Genomic DNA, 11,120 nt, shown 5'->3' with positions numbered 1-11,120 from the left:
AGTATTACGTAACCTGCCTACCCCTGGCCTCATTCTGCACACTGCAGGAAAAATAACAAGCAGTTTCTATTACCCATATATCCGATAACATGACTGAACATGTCTGAAAGAGTACTATAGAACAGAAACAAAACATTTTAGTTATAGACTAAAACAAAATGCCATTCAAAACTGATTTATTTTTGCTTTTCCTCCAGCATATACCCTAAAAGTCATTTAAAATCGTCTTACTAATTAATATTTTATTCAGAGAAAAAAAAGAGGATTTAAAGACACATAAATAAATAAATAATATATTGCATTATTGTCCTACAACTTTAAAGTTGTTGAACATTTCCCAAGTTTGCAGTGTAATACTGCTATAGTTTAATCAGACTAGAAGCATGGCAGATTGTGGATCGTGGATGAAATTTTACCATAAGTGGTAATCCATCTTTCTTGGACTCTTGATAACCTCAGCTCCCATTGGTTTAACTCTCACACACTTGGCCTTACGCAACAGGTCAGTAACGCCGCAGATAAAAGGCAGTGGTTGTGACACCTGGTTTCACAGAGACCGGTTCTTCCACCGAGAGGAGACATGGGTTACTTCTACTTCTCCGCTGAGACATGGACCCTGCTGGTGGCCTTTGTCACTCTGCTCCTCGTGTGAGTGTTCATCAATGTGTATTCTAATAATTTCTTTCACTTACTTGAATCAAATATGTTTGTTATTAGAATTTCTTATTATTTGCTGCGAATGTGTCTTTTGATTTTACCCCACACATCACTTTTCACCCACATAGATACGCCTACTGGCCATATGGGACTTTCAAGAGATTAGGGATCTCAGGTCCCAAACCCGTCCCATTTTTTGGTACAATGCTGCATTATCGAAGGGTATGTAATGTATACATGTTACTTTTTTTAAAACATAGATGTTACTTTTTTGGCCCCACCTGACTCAAAAAGGAGATTATTGTTTAATTTTGATTAAAGAAAGAAAATCTCTAATAAGTCAACCATTTCAATTATCTGTAGTCTTTTTTTCTGATTAATTTGTGAAAATCTAAATGTGAAATCATTGACTTAGATCTATAATTTTTTACACTTTGTGAAGATTTAAACTTTCTCAGCTATAGGCTATACCTTTTTTTTAATAACTACTGTTTTATCCATTTGGGAAATATATCCATTGAACAGTACATTAGGAGAGGGAAAATGCAGGTATGAACCAGCTCTTCAAATACTGGTGTTCATTTACCTTTTATGGGTAATAAAAGACAGTAATTCCCCTCATTTAGCCATGGTAACAGGTTGAAAGGTGTTCAGCTTATATCTCCTGCCCAAATTCAGCAACAAGAAACATTTTGAAAGTCAGGCTTGGTTAGCCTGTTTGATGTGGTCCAAATTTATCCTAACACTCCTCACAAAAACGTTTCTTTATTAATTCAGAGTAACTGAAATGATAAGGTCATATCTATTTCTCATATTTAATGCCTAAGGTAAACAGAAATCTAACAAATTCATAGAGTTATTCTGCTCAGCAGACGTCTTGTTCTGGTTTAAAATGTCAGGAAAATAATGCATCTAAATTGTTCTGGTTGACTGGCAACTAAGAGAGTTTGACAATAAATTTTCAAAAGAGACCTGGTTGAATGTTCATTATGTTGTTAACCTATTTGATTAAATGAGTGATATAAACACATTTACAGCTGACTCTGTGTAGATTGTGCTTTTACACAGGATTCATAAATGAGTTTCATTAAGCACAGGGTCATAAAGTGAAATCCAGCCAAACAATGTCTGGCGCCAGCCTGAAAATAAATTTTTAAACCTCCCTGTCAACGTAAAATCATGGAAAAATATGATGTTTATTTAATCAATAATCAAAGGGGAGAAAAGGAAGTTCCTGTTTTTAAGTCATTTTTAGTGAAGTGAGATGATCACACAGTTAAATCATGTATATCTACCAATAATTTAAAACTCATGTATAGATTTCTAAACAATTTTTAGTTAAAAGGGCTTTTGTCTAGGATGCACATGGAATTGTAGTGTCCCTGTGTTTTACGTTGTTTTTATTGTGAAGCACTTTGTGATTTTAATGTCTATACAAATAAATTATACTTACATACCTAAAACAATTTTTTTATATTTATATCCTATGATACACCCTAAGACTATTGTTAATTAAATTGCAGTTTTAATAAACAGTATTGAATAATATAAAAGACAACTTAGACCAGGGGGAAGTTCAGTAAAAAGGGAGGCATTTAGTTTGCACCAGGATTTAATTTATTTTATTGTTTAGTTTACAAGACTCATATGTTCTATTGTAAATACTATTGTTGGTATTAAACTATTTTTTTCTTTATTGTTGGCCTTAAAATATTATTATTATATATGAGTTTATTATTTGTGTAACATCCTATTTAGTTGTTCTTGTCTAGTTTGCAAATTAAGGCTTAAAATACAGATGTCAGAATAGTTTAATTAAAGTGTGACTTTGACTAATTTCCATTTAGATTTTGGGTTTTTTATTTCAATTATTTTCCGTATTTATATCCCGCCAATTTACAACACAATTTCCCCGTTCTGGGAAATCATGCAGACAGGTTGGTTAAAACGTTTTTGATCTAAAGAAACCCAGCAGATCGCATTGTGTTGTTGCCTTTGCAGCAATCCTGCATACTTAGTCTGCAGGTGGCGACAGGGGAAAGAAAAACTTTAACAGGAAGAAACCTCCAGCAGCCTCAGGCTTATTGTGAGCGGTCATCAGCCATGACCGACTGGGGGTTTGAGAAGACGGGGCAGATGCATAGAGAGAGCACAGAATCACTGATCCAGGAGTATTTTTATCTGAGAGAAAAGTAAGAATGTAGTGACAGTAAAATGCCATCTAGCTCCATCTAATGGCTCCATCTAGGAGAGAAGCTTTTGTTTACATCGTGGCAAGAAGAGATTTTACAGTACTAAACAGATATAATCCATCATAAAATTGTATTATTTGAACTCATTTTGTTTAACTTGGTTTGTTTTGATTGTTTATTTCTATTTATTTATATATTTTACAATGACAATCTTAAGGTTCTGTAAACAAGTCCAAGAACATCCCAATATAGTCTGATGTGGTCAGTCCAATACAGGCAGATTCAAACCTTTCAATATGCAGTTCAACTTAATGCAGAAATGTAAATGTTTTTAAAAAATTATATAGAAATAGTATATTCAAAAACATAAAGTAATTTAGCTTCTCTGAGCAACATTATTTAAGATGATCCATTTATTATTATTTTTTCTTGTAATAATGGTATAAAATTTTTTTAAATTGTTTTGAGGTTTTAACATGACATTGTTTTTGTAACCAGGGGTTCTTCACCTTCGACGAAGAATGCAAAAAGAAATACGGGAAGGTATGGGGGTGAGTTTTCATGCTGTGACCGTTTTTTTTTTTAAAGTAATGCTGAGACAAACTTCTTGCTATTTTTCTTCAGGAACAGAAACAATAAACCACTAGTTCATGGTTCAAGCTGCCTGTTTCATCCTCATCTTTCAGCATCTACGACGGGCGCCAGCCTGTGCTGTGTGTCACAGATCCTGAAATCATAAAGGCGGTCCTGGTTAAGGAATGCTTGTCTTTCTTCACCAACCGCAGGGTATGCAGTAACACCTTTTTAATCTAAAAAGTCTCCATGATTTATGTTTAATGTGGTCATCTTTAACGGCTGTTTTATCACGTTGACAGAACTTCCATCTGAATGGGCCGCTGTATGATGCCTTGTCCGTTGCTGAAGATGACCAGTGGAAAAGGATCCGCAGTGTCCTGTCTCCTTCCTTCACCTCCGGGAAACTAAAAGAGGTAACCTATATTTCTTACCAAAACATTTTCCTCCTTTCACTTGTGCAAACGTTCACGTTTTTTCCTCTATCTATCTCTATTTGTCAGATGTTTGAAATCATGAAGAATCATTCTGCGAACCTGATCCGCAGCATGAAAAAGAAGGCAGACAAGGACGAACCATTAGATCTGAAGGAGTAAGACTTCTGCCCGAGCACGCTTAACGTTCCCTCCATTAAAGCCAGCAAGCATACATTAAACATATTTGTGATTGCTTGTAGATTCTTTGGATCGTACAGCATGGATGTGGTAACCAGCACGGCCTTCAGTGTAGACATCGACTCGCTGAACAACCCATCAGACCCGTTTGTGACGAACATCAAGAAGATGTTGAAGTTTGACTTCTTAAACCCCCTCTTCCTCGCCGTCGGTTAGGCTTCATTTTGAGTTATACACTAATGTCCGACATTGCAAATAGTTGCTTGAGAAAAAGATGAACTGATTAGAAAGTCAAAGAGGAAAGAAGCAACACGTAGCAGCCTTGCATTTAAAAAATTTAGCTTTTTTTTTTTTTTTTTACAAAGAACAATATTTTGTAAAAGATCCAAATGTGTCATAAATATTTTATTATTGCTATGTAATTTGTGTGTTGCAGTTGTCAGATTTGCAAAAAAAATTTCTAACGTTTTTTTATAATGATAAAGTCTTTAGAAAACAAGGCCGTTTTTTACTCTTTTAGCTTTTCACAGCATGTTTTTAATGCTTCTATATATTACAAAGTATTGGTTTGATGAATCCCAATCTGTAAATGAAACAACAGTCAAAATAGTTCCTGAACTATCTACCCCTGTATTAAATAATTCATGTTTTTTTATTATTATTATTTCAGCTTTCTTTCCCTTCCTTGGTCCCATACTTGAAAAATTTGAATTATCATTCTTCCCCAAATCTGTGACCGACTTCTTTTACGCTTCTCTGGAAAAGATCAAGTCCAATCGTGAAGCCAGCCAGCAGAAGGTAGTATTAAATTGGATAATGGGATGTTTTTTTTTTTAGTATCTGGACATCTTTGTATCAGCAGGATTTTAAATGGGATATTACCACCTCTGGTTCACTTCTAGAGTCGAGTAGATTTTCTCCAACTGATGATTGATTCCCAAAAGAACAGCGGGGCACAACAGGACAAAAGTAAGGCAAACTTCAAACGCTAGCAAATTAATACACACGGCTACACAACTTACTATTGTGAACTATATCTTCTCGCATTTTCTACAGGTTTAACTGACCATGAGATCCTCTCTCAATCCATGATTTTCATTTTTGCTGGTTATGAGACAAGCAGCAGCTCTCTCACTTTCTTGGCTTACAATCTGGCTACGAATCCAGAGGTCATGAAAAAACTCCAGGAGGAGATCGATGCTACCTTCCCCAACAAGGTACAGTATGTTTAAACATAAAGCTTTTGAGTCTTTTATGTTTTTACGTCAGAAACTTACATTTGGCTTAATTCGTGTTTTGAATTACCTAGGGCAAACGATACGAAGTTTGACAGTTTTCCACGCTTACATGTGTGTCATAGGGCTGGACGATAATTCAATACCAATATATATATAGATAGATAGATAGATAGATAGATAGATAGATAGATAGATAGATAGATAGATAGATAGATAGATAGATAGATAGATAGATAGATAGATAGATAGATAGATAGATATAGATATATATATATATATATATATATATATACATATATAGATCGATAGATGTATATTGATGATAGAAAAAAGCGTCAATAAAAAGTTCAATAGAATAACAGTTTTCCTTCCTTTTGCATTATAACCATATAGGTTAATATTACATCATTACATCCTCCCAACCAATCACAACGCAGACCCAGGAACCAAGCTCCGCCACCTTCAAAGAGTTCAGAGAGCACGCATTCTTTTTTCTTTTTGAAAATCTTGAAGTTTTGGTAAAAAGTTGGAATAAAGGGTTGAGTTTGAATTCAGTGTGTTCTTTATCTAAAGATAGGTAATTAAGCAACAGCATAAAAAGGCCAGGACTGCACTTAAAATATGTTTTTATTTTGTTGATAATTATCGATATCGATCAATATGATTTATATTTTATTAATATGTTTTTTTTCTATATCGTTCAGCCCTAGTTTGTCATACAGTTAAGCATTGAACCGAATAGATACATTTAACTTAAAGGTGTATTTTATTATCAAAAACCTTTTCCAGGAACAAGGATAGAATTATGCAGTCTGAAATACCTCTTCTTTGTTTTCAGCGCTAGAACCAGGGCAAAAAGTAATTATCTGGGTAGTAAATTACCCTGAAATAGAAAACCCTAGTAGACATGTGGTACAACTCCAATCTTCAGGGCTGATTTATGTGAAGGGAGAGTGTTAAATGCTTTTAATTAGTTACATTTTTAAGAAATATATATCAGTTCTCCCTATTAAAACTCCTCTCTAGCTTTTGATTTTGCTCAACAGTAATTATACTTCCCCCAGTAAGGGACATTGCGAGCTCCCTGTGCTAAAGGAACCATCATAGGAAGCATACAGACTCCTTTTCCTAATTTCTTCCTTACTGACTGCACTATTCAGGCAGCACTTATCATAGCGAGCGCTGATGCACTTCTGCTTTGACTGAAGGGCCCTCATCAATTTAACCTTTTAGGATGCAACCTCTTGTTTTAGGGCCACAGAGGTAGAAAGGTTCTTCTGGTGAGCTTAAAGGTAGTATGAATAAGAGTGCTTATTCACAAGGTACAAGAGGCGTGGGAGCAAGTAAGGGATCTACTGGAATAACCATAAAAGTTAGCATCATTATCTCCATCATCGTTGTCTTGTTTTGGGAATATAGTCAAAGCCCAACAAAAAAAACCCAAAAAAACAAAGCAAAACACTGTTTTAAAAGTAAATCCTTTATCAAATAGGCGACCTTAGTACACAAGTGAAATCAAGGTCCTACAGTCTGGAGGGAAGCAGGAGAGGCTCAGAACCCAAGCTGCTAGAGGGAAGTTTCTACCGTTGGTTATCGTTTGGGAAGTCATGTCATCTTCTACTGTGTATCCATTTTTCTATTTAAAGTCAACCCACTTTCCAAAAACCTTTATACCTTTTTATGTTGGGTTCCAAAAATGCGCTTTTTCGAGATGCTGATTTCATGTTCCTGCACGGCTTGACACCCACCGACGCTGCCAAACTTAAATTGCCACGGTATCACTGTGCTCGATTAGCCAGCAAGCTCACAAAACTCATTACAATGTATGCGGTGATGTAAATAGGATGGGTTTACATTAGCTGTAAGCAAGAATAGTCAAATCGGCCAAAATAAATGCTCTAAATATAAGTTAAGTCGTTTTAGTTTGGGATTGAATTATAGCAATAAGCTGAATTTTTAATGATATTCTAACTTATTCAGAGTGACCTGTGTAACTTCAGTGCTGTGTAAACAGGCATGCTGGTGTTTGTGTAGGCTCCTGTTCACTATCAGCCCTTGATGGAGATGGAGTACCTGGACTGCGTCATCAATGAGTCTCTCCGACTGTTCCCCATCGCCGCGCGTCTGGAGCGTGTGGCCAAAGCAGCCGTGGAGATAAATGGCGTCGTGATTCCAAAGGACATGGTTGTCATGATACCTACATGGCCTCTGCACCGGGACCCTGAGATCTGGCCTGAACCGGAGGCGTTCAAACCTGAGAGGTACAGACGGGGTGAAAAGCTGATACTGCTTCTAAATAAGGGGGAGAAACGCACATTGCTGTGTGCCATCTCTAGTCTGCTTTCAATACGAGCACATTTGGATAGAAATCTTGTATTTGTCCCCTCAGATTCAGCAAGAAAAACAAGGACAACATTGATCCATACATATACATGCCCTTCGGATCGGGGCCAAGGAACTGCATTGGGATGAGATTTGCTCTGGTGTTGATAAAACTGGCGGTGGTGGAGATCCTGCAGCAATACAGTTTCTCTGTTTGTAAAGAGACTGAGGTGAGACAACAGATCCACTCTGCCTGCTTTCAGTCTTTCAGGCTGTATAAGGCAGCTTGTTCAAATTTCATTTATGGGTGGCTAGACTGTGTTTTATTTAGTGTTACATAACATTATGTTGTTTATCTTGGTCTGTCCAAAGTTTAAAACCTCTGCTTAACCCTGGACAGTAATTTGTGCTGATCTTATCATTCTACCTCACATCCTATGAAAAGCAGTATAGCTTAATGGTCATAAGGTATCTTTTTTCACGTTTTAAATTAACATTGGAGAGGTCACATTGTTACGTACAATGTTTACTCAATTCTCACTGTTTATTTTCTCTCTGCACATTTAATTTCCTGCCAGGTCCCATTTGAGATGGATATCCAGGGTCTGCTCGCACCCAAAAGACCCATCCAACTGAAGCTGGTGCCTCGCTCCTAATCGTCCAGCAAAAGAAATATGTCAAAATGGCAGATTTTGATGTGTTTGTTATGTGAAATTTCCCTTTCTATGCTGTAAATAAAATTGGCAGAAACAGTTTTAGCATTGTATCTCTCTGTATCTACATCCTGAACTGAGTGTTTATAATTTTAGTTACCAATATACCCGTGCGTTCCTTTATTAATATATATATATTTACATTTTATTTAATCGTTACTACTAATAATTTTACTTAATTTTTCACATTTTATTCAAATAAAACTTGTACGTTTAAAGAGAGTAAAGCTTACACACTGAGGTTCCCCACATGTGGGGATTTCACGTTAGGAAGGCTTATTCATGTTTTTATTTTTTCTCATGCGACTTTAATATTTTGTCTTCATCAGACTTTAAGAAAGTGTGGGAAATCTGTTTGATATATGTTTACACTTAGACTGAACAATTGTACCACCTTGTAAAGGTTATATTTTTGTCCTGATATATAAAATATAATAACATACAAAGAATTAGCAGTGTAATATTTCTATCTCTGGCTAGTTAATCTGTATGACTGAAAAAAATCTCTTAATAAACTTCCAACTTCTATTTTATGATTGAAATGCCACCTTTGTAGAATGGTCAACAGCAAATTGTTGGATAACCACCTTATAGCTCTTTCCAGATTGATGGACAGCAACATTTTTTTTCTCCGAGGTCATTGCTGATGTATTATTAACAGTGCAGTTGGCTTTGTTTGGTAGCAGAGGATTTCCACTTCTCCTCTAAATATTTTTGGAAGCAGCAAGGCTGCACTTCACACAACATTTCCGTGTTGGTTTCATTTTCACTTAAGGAAGTGGAATCTGTGTGCTGCTTTACACAAGGTTGGACATGAATTATTTTAGAACACGATAAATACCAGATTGTGTTTCTTATGCCCTGATACTTATTCACTTACTTTTTAACCCAGCTGTATCCTTCCCAACTAGAAATGTTCCTGCAATGATAAGCAACAACAACAAAAAATTATCCTAAAATTATTTCTTCTATCTATCTGGCCCCACGGGGACTTAATTTGAGATCACATATCAACAAGTGTAGGGTTCTAATAATTATTACAACAGATAAAACAGATTGGTATAATGGGTGTTGAGGATCGTGTTGTGATTGTAGCCTTGTTCAACAGATTTACTCATGAATAAAACAATATCAGGTGGCACAAGTCTCTTGCACTGTTATTTTGTGGATCAGAAGCTGATGAGTTTGGGAAGACCAACCCATCTGTAATTTACTGGTGATGTTTTACTGCTAAAAGTGCACGGTTAATTATTTATACGTGCGGTTTTAATGCATTACAAGTTCTTGGAAACGTGCTTAAATTTGCAAAAAAGCTAAGGCCTTAATGAGGAAGTCAGCATACATTTTCAAAGTATTGATTAGAACTAGCTTCAAATTTCTCTTTATTGTGCTTTTTTATTAGAAAAAAAAATCATTTTCATTGTTTTATAGAAATATTCAGCTAATTAGACCAAGAATCTTACAAAGTCCACTATTATATGCATGTCCAAATTCTCAGTTATCCAAGTCAACGCAACAGCAAACAGGCTTAAATCGGAGGCAACCGGACTTTTGCTCAGTTCTTTCTGAAAATGTTTCCACACCTATCCTATCCAGGAGTCTTTCTCAGTTCTGGTGGCTTGCACTTGAGTAACCTGCAATTAATGCACAGCTGTTTTTAAGGACATGGAGGCCCATCCTCCTAGGTGCATTCTAAGTCAGATGTAAATCAATGACCCACCCGCTACTGTCCGGGGTCATTAGAAGCTATCGCTTGGTGTGAGTGGAGTACTTGGTCACCTGGTCTACCATTATAATAATAAACAGTAAAAAAACGATAACAATAGATAAATCAGGTTAAAGGTTCAATCTGGAAATGTAAAGATTGCCAAAAACATTAATTTGCCAAAGGAAAACAATGATGTGAAGTTTGATCCAGGTAGTGTGTGCTTTTACCCTAATTAAACACAGTGATGATGAAAACTTCATAAATAAATAAAGAAAAATAAAGAAAAACACTGAATTTAAAAAAATACCTTTTGGTTAATAAGATAAAATACCCAAATCATAAATATTCCAATAATAACAATAATAATGTTCTTAACATTTCAATTGTTTACATAAATTACTGCTGCACCTTATCCTGAAACTTACTGCAATTTACTGTGATTTTTCAAGCTGTATGCAAACGAAATTTCGTTCTGTACGCACTCTATGCATACAAAATGACAATAAAGTTGTCTAAGTCTAACAATAATAATAATAATAATGGTTTAGTCTGTCTACCCACGTTTTTAAAAGTATGGCTTTTTATCGTTAAAGAGTTTAAAAATATAATGCATGAAATAGTATTTGACATTACTGGAACTCCTGTATATATTTAGATCTGTTGTGTTTAAACAGCGCCGCCCTGTGGAGAGTCTGGTGTTGTTCCCATTTTTGGCTCCTGCTCCTGCACAGATCCATTTCCAGGGTTTTTAACCATCTTGTTCTTTCCATGTTTATAAACACAGCGTAGATAAAAAAAAAAACGAAGAAAAGAGAGAGAAAAAAAAGATGTGGGTAAACCAGCTCCTCCAGAACACGTGTCTTAGTGTCAAGTAAAATGAACTAAAAATGATCTAAATATCGGATATTTCACGAAATCTTCCATTAACACACGTCCCCTATCTTCATTCAGGCCTCAAATTGCAAAACATGTAATATTTTGTTGAGGTTTTCTTCATTTTGTGCAGAAAACAAAATCTATGATTTGTGTTTGAATCCAAAAGTGACTTAATGAACTAATCATTGGTAATGCATGTTTTAGCTGTTATATAGATAAATGTCGAC

The 11,120-nt window shown here is 35.6% G+C and overlaps 1 protein-coding gene across 1 annotated transcript; it reads left to right on the top strand.

The window, feature by feature from the left end:
* The first annotated feature begins 536 nt into the window (after positions 1–536).
* LOC118559031 (cytochrome P450 3A56) lies at positions 537–8,755 on the top strand. Its single transcript, XM_036129715.1, has 13 exons — positions 537–648; positions 786–879; positions 3,348–3,400; positions 3,536–3,635; positions 3,725–3,838; positions 3,926–4,014; positions 4,099–4,247; positions 4,707–4,834; positions 4,939–5,005; positions 5,093–5,253; positions 7,309–7,535; positions 7,664–7,826; positions 8,175–8,755. The coding sequence occupies exons 1-13, from the start codon at positions 581–583 to the stop codon at positions 8,250–8,252; spliced, it is 1,491 nt and encodes a 496-aa protein (XP_035985608.1). The 5' UTR covers positions 537–580; the 3' UTR covers positions 8,253–8,755.
* Positions 8,756–11,120: the final 2,365 nt, after the last annotated feature.

The sequence above is a fragment of the Fundulus heteroclitus genome, unplaced genomic scaffold, assembly GCF_011125445.2.
Source record: "Fundulus heteroclitus isolate FHET01 unplaced genomic scaffold, MU-UCD_Fhet_4.1 scaffold_205, whole genome shotgun sequence".
Taxonomy (NCBI): Eukaryota; Metazoa; Chordata; class Actinopteri; order Cyprinodontiformes; family Fundulidae; genus Fundulus; species Fundulus heteroclitus.
Note: the sequence above shows the minus strand (reverse complement) of the source record. Positions and strands in the feature narration are given on the sequence as shown.

Bases quoted from the DNA above. Each gene is read 5' to 3' on its own strand.
- LOC118559031 (XM_036129715.1), top strand. From the start codon at position 581: ATGGGTTACTTCTACTTCTCCGCTGAGACATGGACCCTGCTGGTGGCC. The intron at 3,839-3,925 runs GTAACCTATATT...TCTATTTGTCAG, and splicing joins CCTCCGGGAAACTAAAAGAG to ATGTTTGAAATCATGAAGAA. The intron at 7,827-8,174 runs GTGAGACAACAG...ATTTCCTGCCAG, and splicing joins CTGTTTGTAAAGAGACTGAG to GTCCCATTTGAGATGGATAT.